This window comes from Phragmites australis, chromosome 5 (genome assembly GCF_958298935.1).
Source record: "Phragmites australis chromosome 5, lpPhrAust1.1, whole genome shotgun sequence".
Classification (NCBI taxonomy): Eukaryota; Viridiplantae; Streptophyta; class Magnoliopsida; order Poales; family Poaceae; genus Phragmites; species Phragmites australis.
In genome coordinates this window covers 12,349,763-12,369,349 of record NC_084925.1, presented here as the reverse complement: position 1 = coordinate 12,369,349, position 19,587 = coordinate 12,349,763, and the positions used below count along the sequence as shown (strand labels likewise).

At 46.1% G+C, this 19,587-nt stretch overlaps 1 protein-coding gene and 1 non-coding gene across 4 annotated transcripts; one reads left to right on the top strand and one right to left on the bottom strand.

The window, feature by feature from the left end:
* Positions 1 to 6,787: 6,787 nt before the first annotated feature.
* On the bottom strand, positions 6,788 to 15,634 carry LOC133918784 (probable plastidic glucose transporter 2). Of its 3 annotated transcripts, XM_062362851.1 has the most exons (16): positions 15,404 to 15,634; positions 15,118 to 15,204; positions 14,919 to 15,018; positions 14,741 to 14,808; positions 14,522 to 14,654; positions 12,741 to 12,840; positions 12,533 to 12,645; positions 12,347 to 12,440; positions 9,889 to 10,042; positions 9,637 to 9,780; positions 9,478 to 9,551; positions 9,315 to 9,403; positions 8,584 to 8,698; positions 7,507 to 7,691; positions 7,389 to 7,424; positions 6,788 to 7,261 (listed from the first exon to the last, which is right to left on the bottom strand). In XM_062362851.1, the coding sequence occupies exons 2-14, from the start codon at positions 15,197 to 15,199 to the stop codon at positions 7,509 to 7,511; spliced, it is 1,449 nt and encodes a 482-aa protein (XP_062218835.1). In that variant the 5' UTR covers positions 15,200 to 15,204; positions 15,404 to 15,634; the 3' UTR covers positions 6,788 to 7,261; positions 7,389 to 7,424; positions 7,507 to 7,508. The 3 variants fall into 3 exon arrangements, with proteins under 3 accessions (XP_062218835.1, XP_062218832.1, XP_062218834.1); XM_062362848.1 differs by lacking the exon at positions 7,389 to 7,424 and having other exon boundaries at positions 15,404 to 15,633; XM_062362850.1 differs by lacking the exons at positions 7,389 to 7,424; positions 15,404 to 15,634 and having other exon boundaries at positions 15,118 to 15,394.
* Positions 15,635 to 18,506: 2,872 nt separating this feature from the next.
* Positions 18,507 to 18,645, top strand: LOC133920200 (small nucleolar RNA Z247). The gene has a single exon (XR_009910017.1). It is a non-coding gene; the product is annotated as a small nucleolar RNA Z247 (small nucleolar RNA).
* Positions 18,646 to 19,587: the final 942 nt, after the last annotated feature.

Sequence of the window (19,587 nt, the reverse complement as noted above, 5' to 3'; positions counted from 1 at the left end):
TTGGGATTTGATAGCGATGCGGGCCACAAACCTTACCATGAAGGGGGCTAGCTCTACCGCCCATTTGCCGATGCGTCTCGTCGCCTCCTGGTTGTGAAACATGTTGCCAAGTGGGTACGAGGTTGGGACAGTGAATCGTAGGCGAGGAAGTAGTGCCAGAGTTTGCGTGAGGCCATCAGCAGAGCGTATGCTATTTTTTTGAGGTCAATGTAGCGCATCTTGGCCCCAGCTAAGGCCTTCGAGACATAGTATACGGCCTTTTGAGCAGAGTGATTGTCACCCATCTCCTCCCATACAGCGCTGATTGTAGAGGCAGGGACGAACATGTATAGGAGCAGCCCTTCACCGGGGAGGGCCATTGCGAGTATTTCGAGGCAGGAAAGGTGGGTCTTGAGGGCCTCGAATGCCATCTGGCACTCCGGAGTCCAACTGAATGGTTCGGTGCCCCTCAGCGTTTTGAAGAAGGGGAGGCTATGCTCGACGGATTTGGTGAGGAAACGGCTGAGGGATGCGAGGCAGCCGACCAAGCGCTGCACTTCTTTTAGATTGGTGGGAGGTGACAACTCTGCGATGGCATGAATCTTGCTGGGGTTTGCCTCGATGCCTCTTCGGGAGATAAGATATCCTAGCATCTTTCCTGCCTTGGCGCCGAATACGCATTTCTCTGGGTTCAGCCGTATGCGTGTAGCCCGAAGGCTATCAAATGTTTCTTGCAGGTCAGCGACGTGGTTGTTTTCTAGTCGGCTTTTTACCACTATATCGTCTATGTAGGCTTCGATATTATGGCCTAGTTCCTGTTGCAGTACCTTATGCACTAGGCGAGAGAAGGTGGCCCCAGCATTTTGAAGGCCGAAAGGCATCCAGACGTAGCAGTATACCTCGAAGGGGGTAATGAAGCTGGTATTGCTCTCATCCTTTATCGCCATCTACACCTGGTGGTACCCCGAGTAGGCGTCTAGGAAGCATAGCAGTTCGCAGCCGGCGGTGGAATCTACTAGCTGATCGATGCGAGGAAGGGGGTATGGGTCCCGATGGCACACTTTGTTTAGCGATGTGAAATCGATGCACATACGCCACTTTTCGCTGTGTTTCTTGATCAGGATAGTGTTGGAGAGCCAATCGAAGTGGATTACTTCTCGGATAACACCAGCCTTCAGTAGCTTCTAGACCTCCTCTTTTGTGGCCTCTGCCCGCTCTAGGGAGAGTTTGCAAAGCCCCTGGTGTACGAGATGGGCCTTCGGGTCAACCTGGAGAGAGTGTTTGATAATGCAGCAGTCGACTCCCGGGAGGTCCTACGGTGACCATGTGAATGTTTTGAGGTTACCCTGTAGGACGGCCAGAAGCTGGGCTTCCTGCTCGGAGGTGGGGTCTGCCCCTATTTGGAAGGCCCAGTCGGGCTGGTCTAGGTGTATGGGGACATGCTTTATGTCTCCCTCTGGTTGTGGCCTCGGAGGGCCGTGGTGTCCGGGATATGCCGACGGAGGGTCCTTGGAGCCTTCCTGGGTTACTGCATGGATGTGGTGATCGAGGAGTGGAGCAGGGTGCCCATACTCGATGCGCCTAGCCAGGTCTTGGTCGCCGTGGATAGCTATCAGTCCCTGGGGTCCAGGCATTTTCAAGCAGAGGTAATTATGATGGGGTACGGCTCCGAATTTGTTCAAGGTTCCTAGTCCCAGAATGGCATTGTAGGCGTAAGGTACGTCCACAACGTCGAAGGTGATTACTTTTGTCCGTGCTGCAGAGCATTTGCCGAAGATGATTGGGAGTTCTATCAAACCTAGGGCGTCGAGGGGGGCCCCATTGAGCCCTCGGAGGGGTCTGTGGCCCGGCGAGAGCCGGCTCCGCGGGATTCAGAGCTGGTCGAAGGCATGTATGAATAGGAGGTCCACCGAGCTGCCTCCATCGACCAGTATTCTCCGGACCTCGACTTCGGCGATGTTGTCTGAGATGACCAGGGCATCGGAGTGGGGAAATTTCACCCCTCAGAGTCGTCGATGGTGAATGTCACGGGGCCGTCGGTCCATTCAGGGGCCTGTCGATAGATGCTGGTTGCTCCGTTGTGGTACACCCCGCGTGCGTAGTCTTGCCACTGCTATTTTGAAGTGCAGCTGGAGCTCCCTCCACCAGTTATAGTGAGGACGATCTGTTTGCCCTGTGCCCCCTTGTTGTTGTATCGCTTTGCGGATGACCGGGGCGGAGAAGGTAGGGCCAACTGCAGAGGGTTCTGCAAGGCCAGATGATCAACCCGCTGGCTGGCTGGTATCCTGCGGTCTTCGGACCCCTCCTTGGTGGCCCCCTCAGTTGAGGTGAAGGCTACCTGCCTCCCGATGTATTCTTCTCAGAAGGTAGTGAGGGTTTGGCAGTTGTCGGTGTTGTGTCCCGTCCCACGCCGTGTAGAGTGCACCAGGATTCCTCCTCGGAGCACCGGTTCAGAGCGCAGCCTCGCTCTGGGATGCCTTCAGGTCGTCCTCGGCTGTGTCTCCTAGGGTGGTTTTGGTTTTTCGCCCTACGGCTGGGGCTGATATTGTTGATGTTTCGGCGTTGCCGCTACCACCCCCTTTGGGACCCGGAGGTATGAGCCTCCTCGAAGCCCCTCTTTGCTGGGGGAGAGGGAGCGTGTGATGGTCTGGCCTCCGAGGGTGACTTCTCGGGGTTGACACAGGAAGTCTCGGTAGCTCATGAGCACCTATGGCGGAGTTTTTCCTCCTCTGCGCGCGCATATACCTTGAACTTGATCATGAGGACTTCCACCGTGCGTATGGGACGTGTTTTCAGCCAATCGTATAGGGAGCCTTTGGCCAGGCCTTGGGTCACGGCATCGATGACCGAAGAGTCCGATATGCCTCTAATCTGGACCTTGGTTTGGGAGAACATTCAGAAGTACTCTCGGAGGGTTTCGTACGGCTCTTGTCTAATAGTGAACAAGCTTCCGGAGGTTACTGGTTCAACGAAGGTGCCCTGGAAGTTGCTGCGGAATAGATCTCGGAGTTGGGACCAGGCGTGAATAGCGCCAGGGTCCAATGCCTAGAACCAGTGTATGGCCACCCCTTCTAAGGCGAGAGGAAAGGTTTTAGCCATGGTGGCCGGTCCACCCCTGTTAGCTTCTATGGCGAGGACATAGGACCGGATGAACTCATCAGGGTCTGAATCGCCCCTAAACTTAGGTAGCTTTGGGGTCCGAAAGCCCTCCAGGAAGGGTGTCATCTGTAGGTTGGCCTACAGGGGAGAGTCGTTGTTGGTGGATGAACACCGCAAGCGGGGATCCTGAGGGACCCCCTTTGAGATTCAGCCGGGGGGCTGATTCTGGATCTACCTCATACGTGGATTTAATGCGAATGTGTGAGATCTAGGCGGGACGGATGATCGTCGGCTAGTAGGAGTAAATGCACAAGGGATTTTAGATAGGTTCGGGTCGCACGGAGCGTAATACCCTACTCCTGTGTGTATGATGTGCTATTAATGCTCTTGGAATGTCTTTCTCTGGATCTCTGTGTTACAAGGTTTTTTGTCTAAGTCTCGAGCTCCGGTCTTGCTTCTTGCTTCTATTCGCCTCAACCTTAGCCTGTTCAAAGCTTCTTCACCTGTCTCTCTTCAAAGTGCTCCCCACCCCCTTTATCCTACCGGGGGGAGGCTCGACGTGCCCAGAATGCGGGCACGAGTTCCCGTAAGCCATAAATGGAAAGCAACCATTATGGGGCTATAATTTGATGTTACAGGGGTTGAAAATGTGCCCTTCGGTCGGTCCCGTCGCCCATTACGTCCAACTTTAGCAGGTGCAGGGGGGCCACCAACTAGCCGCTGAACATCCCTGCACGCCCGTTCGGTCAAAGCAGACCTGACACGGTCTGACGCGGTAGGGTAGCAGGCGATACACCTCGAGCCCAGCGACGATATCTCCAAGTTGTTTCCTTTATGGGCCCCGCAGGGTGACGTGCGATGGGACCTGTCACATTAAATGTCCGCACGCCTTCCTGCTAGGCGATGGCAGGGACTGACGTACTCAGTACGATAGGCGTGGGAGGAGTGGTTGGAAGTGACAGGCCACGCTCCCTCTTAAATGCAACATCGGGCCTCCCACCGATTGACACCTCACCGTGGAGCCCTCGTGGGGTCCATCAGCAAGGGGCTTCTCAGGTCCTCGGGGAACTCTGGATACTCGAGGACCAACTGTTCATGGCCGCGAGCATCCCTCCCAGAACTGGCTCTTCTCGGGTCCTTGGGGAACTCCGGGTACTCGGGGGCCAACTGTTTATGGCCCCGAGCACCCCTCCCGGAACTGTCTCTTCTCGGGTCCTCGGGGAACTCCGGGTACTCGGAGGCCAACTGTTCATGGCCCCGAGCACCCCTCCCGGAATTGGCTCTTCTCGGGTCCTCGGAGAGATGGTCCCCGGGGGATGGCACCACGTGGCATTGTGTTGTCCTGGCCTCGGAACTCGGGAACCCCTGGTTCCCAGATCACCAACAGTCGTAGTCTTGCAGGGGATCCTAGCGACGTCGGCTTCAGGGCTCCGGAGGCCGAACGTGCGGGGCCCTAGCGTCGAAGGGTTCATCAGCCCGTAGAGTTTGGATCGGAACAGCGCCATTTGTCACGGGGGCGGCGACAGTCGTGCGGGTAGCCTACTGCTCAACCCGTAGGGCCGTTTGTAGTTCCTCCATACAGGTCAAGAGTGCCGCCAGGCGTGATTGACGCTCGGATGGAATGGTGTTTTCGGCGGTGATGTTGGCCGCGGCCCCTAGGGGTGCAGCGGGGATCGCGCCCTACTACTGCTATTGTTGCTGGGTCTTCGGGGTAGGGAGCCCCTTGGTGCCAGCCGCAGTTGTGGTCATGGCTGGGTCGGCGGTGGTTGTAAGCCCTCGTTCCCCCGGTTGGGGGGTCGTCGTCGGCGCAGCCTACGCCTGGTCACCTGGACTGTCGGACATGTGTGACCGGGGGGTCGGTTGCCGTCGCCGCGGCCTTGGTGGTCTTCTTCTTGGGTGGCATCCTACCTCTCTTAGTACTTCTGTGTTCGAGTCCCCACGGACGGCGTCACTGTTGGAATAAGAGATCGTCTTGCCCCAGCAAGTATGATGAGAGTTTTTTCTAAGGAGGAGACTCAACCTTGGAGACATAGTTCAAGAGGAAGAAACACCACAGATGTATTGATAGTAAAAATATGGACCGGACTAAGGGGAGTATCACAAGAAGACTTGTGATTGTGCTCCTCCGTGTTGTGTTAAGTGTGCCCTCCTTCTCAGATGACCATAGCCCCTTATTCATAGGGTTGGGTGTAGCTTAGTGTACAAGTTACCGCTATGTACAAAATATCCAGGATCTAGCCGAGTTACATGGTCATATCCTAGTTAACTATTTTTTACCCTATATAGAAGATAAATATCTACCATGGTAACTATTGGGGTACCTGTACCTAGAGGGGTGAGCTGGTCGCCAATTGCGACCCGACGCCGTGATGTCATGGGTGTCAGGATAACCTCTATTGTACCGGGGTGTCAAGATGGCGCCCACTAGCCTAGGTAATTAATACTAGCCACTTCCTTGCAAGCAAATGATGACGGGTGTTCCTCTCCTGGTAGATCTTTCTTGAGGCCCGATAGCCTACCCCGTAACCTTTGGGAAGCCTGTCCGAGCCCCGGAGATGGGGGCTCTGAGGGGGAGGCATGGCTCCAGGAGACGGAGGCCTTGGGAGGCATGGCTTCGGGAGATGGAAGCTTCGGGAGGCATGGCTCCGGGAGATGAAGGCCTCGGGAGGTAGTTACTCCGAAGTCTGAAAGTCAGAAAGCAGCTTTCAGGAGGTGTGAGCCTATGGGCATGGGCCAGCGAAATCAAGGGGCCGTCAGAATCCTTAACAATGAGCCCCAACAATGAATGAAATGTATCCTCGTTAGGGCTTACAGGTGAAAGCCACATCCCAATAGTCTGAAGGTCAAATTTAGGTGCATAAAGAACCGTCTCTCCAAAGTCACCTTCTAGTTGTTTTTAAGATCTCTTTATCACTCTTTCCTTTTTTTAATTTCATCACAAATGAGCTGCAAATGTCATAGAAATGTTGTTACTATTTGACAGAAAAAATTCAGTTATTTAAACTGCAAATAGTGATGCTGTTAATTTACCATTATTACTTAATTTGTTTTTTCCAGTACCCATGCATTTCAGGTAGTTATGTGCTTAGGTGGTATAACCAAATAGGTGAAAGATGGCAAAGTAATCAAAAGAAGCACTCAAGAGTTAACATCTGGTAGCTTTAATACGCGAACTTTCAACCAAATTGTCCAAAACAAATGTCATCACACCTAGGTCTGGATACAGAGTCGGCTCGGCTCACAACGAGTTGGCTCGGCTCGGCTTGTTATGTTAACGTGCCAGAAGCCTAGCTCAGCTCGGTTTGTTAAGCTCGCAAGCCAGCTTGTTAGGCTCGTGAGCCAAACATATCGCCGCTCAGATCTAGAGCTTCAGGTGCTTACCATATTTTCAAAAGCGGTAAGGATCTAATCATCTCATAAAATAGCAGTAGACGTCTATTTTCATAAATTTTTTCATCTAAAATATATTTAAATAAATATTTATATTAGAAAATATAAAAAAACTCCCGCCTAGGCTCCATCGCAATGGCGGGAGCAGTCGTGAGTCGCGCGAGGAAAGGAATTTTTCACATAGCTCCAACACGCTAAGGGTATCGCAACAGAAAAATCAGGACATCCGAAGCGCAAGCAACGATCACTCTCGTTTCCCTACACTGAACCGAAACGGAGCACTTCCGTACTTGACCCCAAGACATCAACGGAAACAAGGTCGAGAAGAACGCTGCTTATTTTCATACAGCCGGGCATAAGGCCATACGAGGTAAGCTACACAAGCATCCAACAAGGCATGCAATGCCAGTGTTGTTACTCCAAACATGTTTACATGCCATGCGAAACGATGTTCCTAGTTTCAAACTGGGCTCATCACAGGACAAACATCAGACACTTCTTACTGATATAGTTGTGGTATAAATAAAACACAGAAAACAACACAGGTATGGTATTTAGGACGGCCTATAGAGACACAACCTCAGTACATGATGTATGCAGGAACAAGGCTGCCCTACGGGTCGCAGGCGCATGTCTGGAACTTCCCTGAGACCAGAGTAGGGCATCCCGTTCTCAAGAGATGACTTGATTCAGGAGTCAACTTCTGCCGGACACTCGCCCAGCTGGCTGGTGTTCAGCAAAAAGTGTAGCGTCAGATTCCAATCATGTCAATTCGATACCACCCGGGTAGAACCTGCAATGACAAGAGCAGGCTGCCTGAGAATCCAATTTATCATGCGGTAAAGCGCTCAAGGACAAGCTTCTGATCCACATGGCCTCATCGAGTATCATATTAAGAATCCTCTGTTGAGTCAGTTCACCTCTCGTGTGCGTCTCAGGATACATATCACGGCCACCTTAAAATATCGCCACCACCAATCATGAATACAAGTAGATAGACAGATGCAAAAAGTGATTATGTTGGACCAAAGGTTGTACCTTTATTGTGTTTGTAGGAGTGAAACTTCTATCTCTTGCAAAGTCTTTCCCTTTGTTTCAACCACATTGCGCCGCACAAATATGGCCGCTATCACACAGAATGAAGAAAATATTGTGTACAGAAGTTGTGGACCAAGTTGCTCCAGCAGCCGCAGGAACAACAAGCTAACAAAGAAGTTCACGGCCTGCAGATTTTTTGTTCAAGGATAGAATGTCAACAAGTGGATATGATTTTAATGAAGGAACCCATAGAGTAGAACTGTCTATAACCAACAGGCACGAATCTAGTATTCTAGTGCACTCACGTCAATTGGGTTTCCAACTATAAACAAAAACTCTAGAAAAAAACCAGTCATTTTAACCCCTTCAGGAAAGTAATAACTTGATTTTTTTCTAGTTATACTCATTTACACAAGAAATGAAAAGTTAAAAAACAAATCAATTTTCTAAAAAAATAAAGGCAAAAGCTACTATGCTTCATAGAATACTTTTCACGTATATTAAATTGTGAGTTGAATATTTAGCAACAATATCAAAATTTGTAGGAATACTTTTCACATACAAGCCTAGTAGCATTATGAAGACAGGATTGCAGCAGAAATTTCATTTGTACTTGTTACTAACAAATAGTGTTAATAGCAATTTATGTTTCTCCTCATCACAGCATATACAGAGCAGAAAATGTTCGTTAAGTGGTATACTGTATACCTATCTCCAATCATCTCCACATCCAGGTTGATAATTAACCATCTGAATTTATCAAGCCTTATTAGCACCTGGGTTCTTTACCATTGCCCAAATACTAAGATGATCTGCATCCTATGACATGCAAGCCTTGACTCCACTCACCCCAATTGAAAACATTTGGAAACCGATTAGGCTTTTCCATTTCTGTGTCAGTTTATGCAATTGTTCCCAATTGAACCCCCCCCCCCACCCCCACAAAAAAAAGAAGACTAAGCCACCAGTGTAGAGACAGATAGCATATAACTGTTACATACTAACAAGTTTATTTCTTTGATCTAGCAATTTAACATGCATGCAGCATGCCTGGTCTCATGCTCAAAGAACTCTTACCCAGTGCACAGACATGCACAGAGCCATAGCCTTGGCTCGTATTTTATTGGGGAAAATCTCAGGCAAAAGAAGTCCTGGAACAGGCCCCGCTCCTAACGAAAATGACAAGACAAACCTGCAAAATGAAAATTAACTCTTAGTAACTAAGGACAAAGTATCATAATTATTGTACTTATAAAAAAGGGCAAATGACAAGCATGCTATGAGCATATATAGGCAAATGTTACAAACTTATAGCCACTGGCATACAATTCAACCAAGTTGGAATATTCTGTACGGGACACATTGCACAACATAGGTGACACAAATCATTAGGAAAAACTACTACAGGAAGATGAAACAAGTATAGTACGGTGCAATCTTTTTATTCTATTAAACAAGTTCAATAAGTAATTCAAGCTCTTATCTGCTGACTGCTTACAATCTTAAGTCAGAGGAGCAGATATGGCACTGGTCACGCAACAGAATGCAAACTAAAAATCAGTAAAACATGTCATTGCCCGTCATAAGGTATAGTGACTTTCACTTATTACTAAGTTTCAAAGTTTCAAAAAGCAGGACGGAACATAATCATCCAGGATAAATTAATTTAACTATATAAATAGTGCTTCTTAAGGTTACAAATGTAGATGCCTCAATTTAGTCCAGTTCAACATGAAAGATGCAAAGAACTAAGTTCAATAGGCTTGCAAGTAGTGACAATTAGAAGACATAAAGCTTATGTAACTTACAACAGCATGCCACCAACTGAAAGATATACACTTGTAGAACCAAGATACTGATGGTTTGCTCCGACAGCCTGAAGCCCCATTGCAAAAGCCTATAACAGTAAGGTGCTGTCAGTAATGTTGAACATAACATTTTTCTTAAAAAAATGTAATTTTCATTGCTGACCATCCCAAGAAAGCTCCCTGAAAGCAGCACTTTTCTTCCTAGCTTGTCCATTAGAAGCATTGCAACAATTGAGCCTAGGAGGTAACAGACAACAAAAAGTAAGATAACATCTCAAGTGAACATAACAGCGCAGTATAAGAACTATTTCGATGCACTAACCTGATAAATTTGAGATCCCCATGCATATGTTGGCAAGGTTAGAGGGCACTCCCACACTTCTGAATACAGTTGATGAGAAATAGAACACAGAATTTATGCCGGATAACTGTTGTAAAGCAAAGAGCGTTGTGCCAATAAAAACAACTGTAGCAAAAAAGGGACTTGTAATGAACAAACTTCACGGTCAAACAGAAATCAGGTTATATGAAGTCCATAGACGCAACAGAATGGATAATAGAACACAGCCTGTACCATTGAAGTGGCGACCATAAAACAACTCTGAGTACTTCACACTTTCTCCATCATCTCCTCTTTCAGATCTAGTGAGTTCTGCCATGGCAGATTTTACGTGGAGAGGACCTAGCAGCTTTTCAAATTGCATCTCTGCTTCACTTGTTCTTCCACACTGCATAGAAGAAAGAACAGGACTAAAAAATCATTCTGGAAGTATCTTCTAAAATCACATGTTACTGTTAAATATCAATTCAAACAAACAGTTAGTGGCCTAACTCAATCAATAGCCCAAATCATACAGTGAATTATGTACTAAAGCAACATGAGAAATATGGCTCAGAAAATGCACATGTTTTACGATCTAACATATTAACACTGAAAAAAACTAACAGCTCCACTAATATGAGTGACAAAAGGGGCACGCCTGTATATTATGGATAATAGCTTTGCTCATTAACACATAAGAGAACCAGTATGCCTGTGGAATAACTATCTGAAATTGTGAAAATGTCCGATGTATGAATCTACATCTGTCAATGGGTGGCAATTTCTTTTTCTTATTCCAGCACACAAATCATTCATGTTACTACTGAAGTAACAGTAGGCCATAATTTCATGTTGGGTAACACTGACAATTAGTTGGTATAAAAAGCTTCAGGGAAATGGAAAGAGATTGTAGTCACTTATCATTTGATTCAAATCATACCATGTCAAAAGAGTAACCTTCGAAGACTTCCAGATGGTATTTGCAGACATTTAAGGAAACTAGTGCTGTTTCTTAGAATACAAAATTTTTACTTAGTAAATTGACCCCAAAAGATGGTGCTCAAAGCATCAACACTCCATATAGTGACAAGCAAAAGTACAGAAGAACAAACTACAGAAACACACTTAGGGAGCGTTTGGAAGCCCACGCAACGGGGATCTCCAGCCCGATCCGCGCTGTTTCCACAGGGAAACGCGCCCCACCTCCTAAGGAAGTTCTCCCGTCTCGCTCTGTCCGCGCTCCTGTGAGACGCAAACGCGACAGCGATGGCGACCTCCTGTCCACGACAGCACAATCTTCCTCTGCCGCGACCCCCTCCGCCGCATTCTTCCTCCATTAGAGGTCAAAGCCTCTTCTTCTTCTACCTCTCCTTCCCCTCCCTAGGTCTTCCTATCTACTTCCCCTCACTAGGGTTCCACATACTCCTAGATCTTGGTGTAATCCAAGGTGATTCTTGGGCGATTGGGAGGCAGATTAGCAAGGGAGGCACAGCGCCCGCACCCTATCATGATGCCTAATTGCATAAGACATACTGGATATTTTGGGTGTTCAACAGGTGGACTTTGAAGCAAAGTATTTGGGACTTCCTACCCAAAAGGGTGCACGGAGAAAGATAAATTTCAGAATCTGAAAGAAAGGCTCGGCAAACATCTTGTGGATTGGAATGAAAAAGTTCTGTTGTCAGGTGGTAAGGAGGTTCTTTTTAAATAGGTGGCCTATTCTTTGCATGAGCAGTTTCAAGCTCCCTGTGTCAATCTGCGAAGATCTTATGCAAATGATAAGAACATTTTGGTGAGGTGCGGAAGATGGAAAGAAGAAATACTGCAAAGCTTGGAAGCATCTGACAAAGCTGAAGTGCAAAGGTGGCTTGTGCTATAGGGATCTCAGCCTGTTTAATCAAGCACTGCTTGCCTTGCATGATTAATTGGATTCTGTGCGAGAATACACTCTCAGTTTTGGGAAAGAAGAGCTGAAACAAGCTAAGGTGGGTCGCAGAACTGATTGATTGCACCAAGGGCTTTAGCCTCATGGATAGTGCAACAACTTCTGTATATCCTTGTGTCAACTTCTGTCAAATCAAATAGGAGAGCTATTTGTTGGAATGATTTGACCGTGCTGCACTGATCTTTTTTATTATGCCCTGTCTGGAGCAATTTATGTCCACTTCTTTATTGCTCCTCATCTCAATCATGTGTCTTATTGTTCTGAAATTCCGATGCTCATGTTTTTGAAAGAGAGATTGTTAGTTTAGTAGAACAAATGTAATGTGTCATGTTGTCCTTACATTACCAAGTAGCTAAATGAGTTGATGCATGCTTATGTGTATTATCATGGAGATTATATTCAATAAAAGAACTCAAGTGACTGCTATATTCACTTGTTTTAGAATTTTCTAGCTCTCTCTGAATATTTCTGAAACTTTTTAATATTTTTGAAAGACAGAAATTTTTGTCCCCCTCCTTTCCAAACAGCAGCAGGGAAAGTTTCCCAGTAGGGATTGTCTCCCCTGGGCTTTGAGGGGGATTCCATGTGCACCTCAAAATCCCCTTAGGGGCTCCCTTCCTTGCTTCCAAACAAGGCCTTAGCAAGTACAGAGACAACTAAGTGTGATTTTTTTTGAGATCGATACAACTTAGTGTTAAATCTTTGAAGTTTGACTTGATAAATCAGAAACATGACAAAACAAACGGTATCCCAAAGTGAAGGCACCTTATATAGCCACTGTGGGCTCTCGGCACAGAACTCCATAGCAAGAGCTTGTAAAATTGCTGGGACAGCCGCAATCCAGAAACACACTCTCCACCTGCAAATGGCAAGAATAACATTAGCACAGATAGATTTCACACATATTAAGTGTGACAGAAAAGTAAAAGACTAAATCAGGAAGCTTCTGACCATCTATCAATATCCTTGACAGGTGTACCAATTAGGAGAGATACTATGATTCCAAGACAGGTTGCAATTTGAACAAAGCTGCCATATGTACCCCTCACCGTAGGAGGAGAAACCTGGATACCAACAGGGGTAAAGGTAAACATAGATGAACTAGAACAAAATTTCCCATTGGTAATCAGACATTTGAAGAAAAATACCAGTTACACACCTCTGTTATATAAAGTGAAGCTACTGGTGGACCCAATCCCATCCCTGTTCCAACCAAGAATCTTCCTAGAAGCATACCCTCCAGACTATTGGTGAGAGCACTGCAAATTGTTTCTTCTTCAGAATGGTTTAAATGAAACATAAACAAAACAATAATATGTATCTTCTTTTGTATAAAGTATAAGCAAATTCAGACTATGCCATGGTTCATTCCAATTGTAGACAAGGAGCCATCAGCCCATCAGTAATGTAAATATGATATTTTTTGCATCATAACCTTCTTAATATCCTAGAGTGTAACTGAGGAAGTAGCGTTGTTAAATAATTTGCTAAAGGTGCAGAATGCTTGTATTTAAATCTTGTCTATTCTTCTATGTGGCTAGTGCAAATCAATTTAAATTTCACGTCTTGTACAGTATCATTATGCCCTCAAGTGTAGATGTCATGTGGTACTGTATAAGCTCATGTGGTCAGAGAACATAAAAATGCACCTGATCACAAAATGCTACAGCCTAACACACCTCACAGATCTTACAAACCCAAGAAATTTTATAAGAATATCGCGTTCCCATCCTATGGAAGTCAGAACTAAGAATTGCCCATTCAATGACGAATTCACTGATATGCTACTTGTTGGTCAACAACACACATACAGTCGGTGGTCCGAATCACCCGATTTTTCAGCAACTCTACAGCATCGACAATATATTGTGCCAACATTCAGGCTGTCAACAATAGCTACCATATTTTGCAACAAATATCTAAATGCTCCAGGAGTGCAACTTGGAAAACAAAGCTTCCTAATAACTAGCAGAATGTACAGGATGGATTCCAACTTATATTTAGACCAAGAAATGAACCTGCTATGCTGACCCTAACAACAGTAACCAATTAACAGGTGTTACATTAATGCAAGTCTGGTACTCTTTTGTCACAGATATCTAAACACACCAGAAATGCAGTTAGGAAAACAGAGCTTAAGAACCTACAGAAGTACAGTATGACCTTTATATTATTTTCTAGGCCTAGCTATGAACCTGTTATGCTGACCCCACCAACAATAAGGAATACTCTTGCAATAAATTAATGAAATGTTAATTTAACGCAGGTCTAGACCAGCAGTGCAATAAGGAAAACAAGGATAACCTGCAGAAAGTCTTGTAATTAACACTGCAATCTCTTTCTAGTTGGCTAGTCAAAGTCAATTAAATTTAATTGACTCTTTTGTGAGGGAATTTAACTTTAACTGACTTAGTTTACAGCATTGTCCAGTTCCTCCATGTCATTAGGGAAGTTGTATTATTTGTTTGACTGGGTGAGGAGTTTTCATAGTGCCCACATAACAAAATGACACGTAGACTCCATGCAACTCTATTAAAGTAGTCCGCACAGTTGTTACAGGACCATCACATTCATTATTCATCTCCTAACAGAGTCAGAATTCATTATAGAGCACTCACAGGGCTGCTACTTGTTATTCCAGCAGTATGCTCCATTACAAAATAAGAGTAGAGTTGCTGTTTCCATAACTCGACTTTTCAGCAATTCTACAGAACAACCAGTAGACCGGGTCACCAGTCAGTCAGTCACCACTAATTCCACCCAAGGAGCATTAAATTTTTTAGCATCAAACCAATCAACTTTTTATACTGTCTCCAACAAAGAATAAGGAATACTAGCAAGTGGCAATTAAATAGAGCATTGAACTGACCAAACTACGGAGAGTCGGAGACAAGGACTGAGTGAAAATAGCAAGTAAATCAACTAATGATCTTATGTCACCTTATGGCAGCACCAATGATCATGGGCATCGCACTGAGCTGGAACGCCCTGCGGCGCCCAATCCCGTCAGCAATAGAGCCGCTGAACAGGCACCCAACGAAAGCTCCTCCCAAGCAGATACTCACCACAAGCCCTGCACCCACAGAAACACGGGTTTAAGTTAACTGGTAAATTTGACCAAAATATCACAAAATTTGCGGCTGCAATGGCCCATACTACCTTCGGCGAGCGTGTTTCCGGCGAAACCGAGATCGGTGGAGATGCTCTCCAACGGCTCGTTCACCACCCTGCATTGTTCACATGAAAAATGCACCAAATGAGCACGCGTTTCATGGCAGGAAAACATAGAAACTGGAAAGAGGAGAGGTCAAACGTGAGGGGAAGTGAAGGCACGCACCCGGTGTGGTATCCGAAGAGGAAGGAGGTGAGCGTGGCGACGCATACGTGCGGCAGCGACATGCGCCACGACGGCCCCGTGGCGCCGTCCGTCATCTTCACTGCGGAAACGCATCGGAGAAAACCCTCAATCCCACCCAAATTCACCACTGAAAAACAAAATGGCGGGGAAAACGCTGCGATCAGAGCGGCGTACGAACCTGGCGTCTCGACGTCGGGATCCATGGCGGCGTCCCTGGACGGCACGCGCTTGTACGCCGAGGTGTTAATCTTCCACCGCATCGCCGCTGATCCACAGAATCAATACTCAATTAAGCAATTCGCCCACAGAGCCAGAGCAGCAAGGAGGGAATGGGGTCGAGGGAGAGGGAGAGAGAGAGCGAGAGAGATCTGGGCCGATCTCGGGAGAGGATGCGACGACGAGGGGGGTCATGTGTATTAATAGCGGCGGTTAAGTAAATTAATCAGACTACGAGGCTTGTTTACCCGGTTACCGCGTGCGCGTGCATCAGATCGGGGGAGGAGGCGTGTCCGCCGTACGGTGCAGGTGCAGCGGAAGGAGGGCGGGCGGAGGCGGAGGCGGAGGCGGCGCCTCGATTTGATTGATTAATCCGGGGTTTCTGGGTGGGTTTGGTGCGGGAGCACGCAGATGGAGAGGGGGCGGAGATCAAGTGCCACTCGCCGAGCTGCGCGGTAGGCAGTCATCTCTGGGTTCTGGTTGCTTTTGTGTTCGGAGAAGGCAGCATCGGTTCGTGGAGGCGGAGAAAGTCATTTTGCACGCCACCCCTCGTAAATAATGGAATTTAGGACGGATCATACCATTATGTTTTGAGCTGACTTGCCAAAATGCCATCGAAGATGCGGCATTGCCGAAATAACCACTTCTTTGGAGCTCCCGTTACCCATATTATCATTAGGAGCTAACAGGAGAATGAAAAGACATATTTACTTTTGTCCATTGTTGCCAAACAAATTTGGACACTGTACATCATAGGGGATCCTTCCCCAAATCACTCTTGTGCTCCTCGGTAGCCCCCGCCGCCACCGACCTTGAATCAGAAGATGAGCAAAGCATAAGCTTGCATGTGCGTCAAAGTGTCGGCTGGGATAGTTCACGCTAGGAAAGAGCTTGGCCCGCCACCGATGTCGACTTGCTCGTTGTCGCGTCGAAGTGTCCATCGATTAAGGCTAACATGCCGACGTCTACTAGGTTCTTCGTCCTGTTGGTCCTATCTCTTTGGCGCTAGGGTTTGGTGCCATGGAGAATGGACAAAGGAGAAGCACAGGAGGGAGAGGTGGTGTTACTGGAGGAAGGGAGAGTTGGGGGGATTTGTGGGAAGGGAGGGCAGCGTTGCTAGCTGGCGTCGCCAGGAGGGGTGGCGCAATGCTACTGAGTCAAGGTGCTCGGTCGGGGTGATCTAAATCGAGAAGAAAGAAGATTATCGATTGGTATTGTTTGGTTGGGGCCAATTTTGGCATTACAAAGTATAACACACCTTTTCCCATGTGAAAAAAATTACGGCCAATGGAATTATGATAGAGTTAGTGGCAGTGTGATTTTGGAGTAATGGGATGAAAATGAGTGGTATTTTGGTAATGCCATATCTTTGGATGGCTTTTTGGTAATTGGACTCCAACATAATGGTATGATGACAATTTTCATTAGAAAATAGAGCAGGTGTACGCATGTGCCGATAAGGTTGAGCTCATCTCCACCTCTCCATGTTATTGCAGAGAAGGCTTAAAACAGTAGTATATAAGAATTACAATATGTTTTTCTCTTCCAAGTGAAATGCATACGGCACGGTTGACTTGACAAAACTCGGTTGTTTGCGTTAGCCATAGTGGAAACCTTTGAGAAGACTAGTGTTTGCACTTTGATTGAAGTTATTTTTGTAGTGTTGTACTAAAAAAATGTGATTCATCGAAAAAATGGAGAGGATGTTGACAGGTTATAGTACTAAGGCATCTTCTCATGCTGGTCTCTTAAATATTAATTAGGAGTCCAGCTAGGCAAAAATTGATGTGACAAACAATTTAAAGATGAGAGAGAAAAGAACTTGTTTCTTATAATAGAAATTAGCTTTTTAGCAATTCTAGATAATTATAGAACAATTAATTGTCTTAAAAAACCTGAAAAATTAGCAGCACACATATATACATTGAAAACTTATTTCTTAATGATAATTTCTTAGTCTCTCTTCTTAAACATCACTAAAAATAAGACATTAAGAATGACCTAATAATGCTACAGTATGAACCTAAACATAGTATATGGAACAATATCACAGTGTCATCGGGGTGTCTTCGCAAAGTAGCCCGAACCAAATCCCAGATCCCAGCGTGCGGACGTTAGGCCGCGGTGACGCGTGGCCGCGCGAATCTACATGGACGTCGCGCTCCGTAAGCCGGGTCCACCGCGCACACCGTCGGTGGGTGGGCGCGGAATGAACCGGAAGGAAGGTGCGCCTAACCACGAGGACATTTCCCCCCACCCCCCCCCCCCCCGCCCCCCGAAAATATGGTCCACAGACAGGTGGTCCTATGAGCAACATGATTTTTTACGTGGCATACCTGGGACGCGTGGGAAGCATCTCGACATTTCGGTGGGGCCCAGGCGAGGACAGCATGAGTGAGAAATCACCGGACGGTCCTTGCGTCTTTTGTTTTCCGTGCACGGTACCAAATGTGCATGTGCCAAATCTTCTGGAACAAACTTGGACGTAAGAATTTATTCACAACATTATGCTCCCTATTTAAAACTTTTTTCTTCTTCCCTATTTTATTTTTTCTTCTTCTTTTTAATGAATGGCTCTTGCCGTATTTTGAAGAAAACAAATGCTCCCATTGTTAAAGAGTTTTAATTGTATTTGGTTTCCTTTATCGCTAACAGAGTACAACTTATCTCGAATCAAACATAACTCTTGTATAGATAAAATTGAGAGATATAGTTGTATCATTCAAACTCTCCCTATAATCTGTCTATATGTTACATGGAGGCCTCGTGAATAGGCTTATGGCGAAATCATTTGTTTTACATGGTATCAGGGCCATAAGACGCAATGTCAACCCAATCCACCACTTATGCCACCCTAAACTCATCTAGCTCCAGTTCTTCCTTAAACTCCAGCCTTCCTCTCATGTCGTCCGCCCATCCGATCAACATCGAGCTTGGCCATGACAACTATCTGTTATGAAAAACGCAGATCATGCCATACCTTCGGAGCTACCAGCTCGTAGGTTATGTGGATGACACCAAGGAGTGCTCGCCACAAACGATCATGACGACAACACAAGAAGGTACAACCCAAGTCGTCAACCTGGAGTTTCTGATCTGGTATCAACAAGATCAGTTGGTCCTGAGCGCCATTGTTTCATTGGTCTCTGAAGATTATCTAGCACATCTGATGACGGCAACAACATCACGCCAAGCATGGGTTGTCCTGGAGAAGGTGTTCTCCTCTCGATCGCGAGCGCGTGTGATGCAAATTTGCATGCAGCTCGCCAACTTGAAGAAAAGAGATATCTCGGTAGCATAATACTTTAGCAAATGAAGACAATGGCTGATACTCTCTTCGCCATAGATATGTTGTTAGATGAAGACAAAACTATCTCTTATGTGCTTATGGGTCTTAGTTCAGACTATGAACCCTTGGTCACGTCTCTCATCACAAGATCCGAGGAGCTCACCCTTGACGATGTCTATGCTCATCTACTAATCTTTGAGCATAGGACTGAGCAGAACAACACGGATGTGCAATTCAACAACTCTGGCTCTTTGGTGAATTTCTCGGCTCACAATCAAGATCGAGAAAACTACAACAACCGAGGTGGAAGAGGAAGAGGGTGTGGCCGTGGTCGCAGTGGTAACCAAAACCATGGAAGTGGTAGCAACAATTCTTCTAGTCGTGGTGGTGGTAACAATGATTAATTGGCCTGTCAAATCTGCAGGAGAAACACCACACTATTGGAAGGTGCTATCATCGTTTTGATCATGCTTACCAGGTTAATGAGAGACATGAACAGGTTGTAGCCACAACACCCTCATATCAAGTTGATCCAAATTGGTATGCGGATACTAGAGCAATGGATCACATAACTAGTGATCTTGATCAACTCACTGTTCGGGAAAGATATCATGGAGGAGATCATGTTCAATTCGGCAATGGAACAGGTTTGCAAATTTCACATGTTGGTCATTGTACTATTAATACTACAACCAAACCTTTAACCTTGAATGATGTTCTTCATGTTCCTGCAATTTCCATACATCTTATATCCGTTCATAAGCTTACTAAAGATAACGATGTCTTCATTGAATTCATCCTAATTTTTTGTTGTTAAGGACAAAACATTGAAGAAAATCCTGCTCCACGACAGATGTGAGTCTGGCCTTTATCCAATCAAGATAGCCATCATAAGGTCGATCAAAGCAGCCATGCTTAGTCTGAAGGTCAATAAAGAGCTATGGCATGCTCGTCTTGGTCACCCTTCGTCCCAGATAGTTTAGTCTATTTTACATCTTAATAGGTTGCCTTTTGAAAGTTCCTCTCATTCTTCCACATGTAATGCTTGTCAACAAGCAAAGAGTCACCGGTTACCTTACTCCTCGTCGATCCATGTGTCTTCAGCTCCTTTAGATATTATCTTTTCTGATGTTTGGAGTCCAG

Coding starts and splice junctions, on each gene's coding strand:
- LOC133918784 (XM_062362851.1), bottom strand. CDS start 15,199: ATGCGGTGGAAGATTAACACCTCGGCGTACAAGCGCGTGCCGTCCAGG. Junction 12,841..14,521: donor ATCATTGGTGCTGCCATAAG/GTGACATAAGAT, acceptor AACAATTTGCAG/TGCTCTCACCAATAGTCTGG. Junction 12,646..12,740: donor CTTCACTTTATATAACAGAG/GTGTGTAACTGG, acceptor GTTGGTATCCAG/GTTTCTCCTCCTACGGTGAG.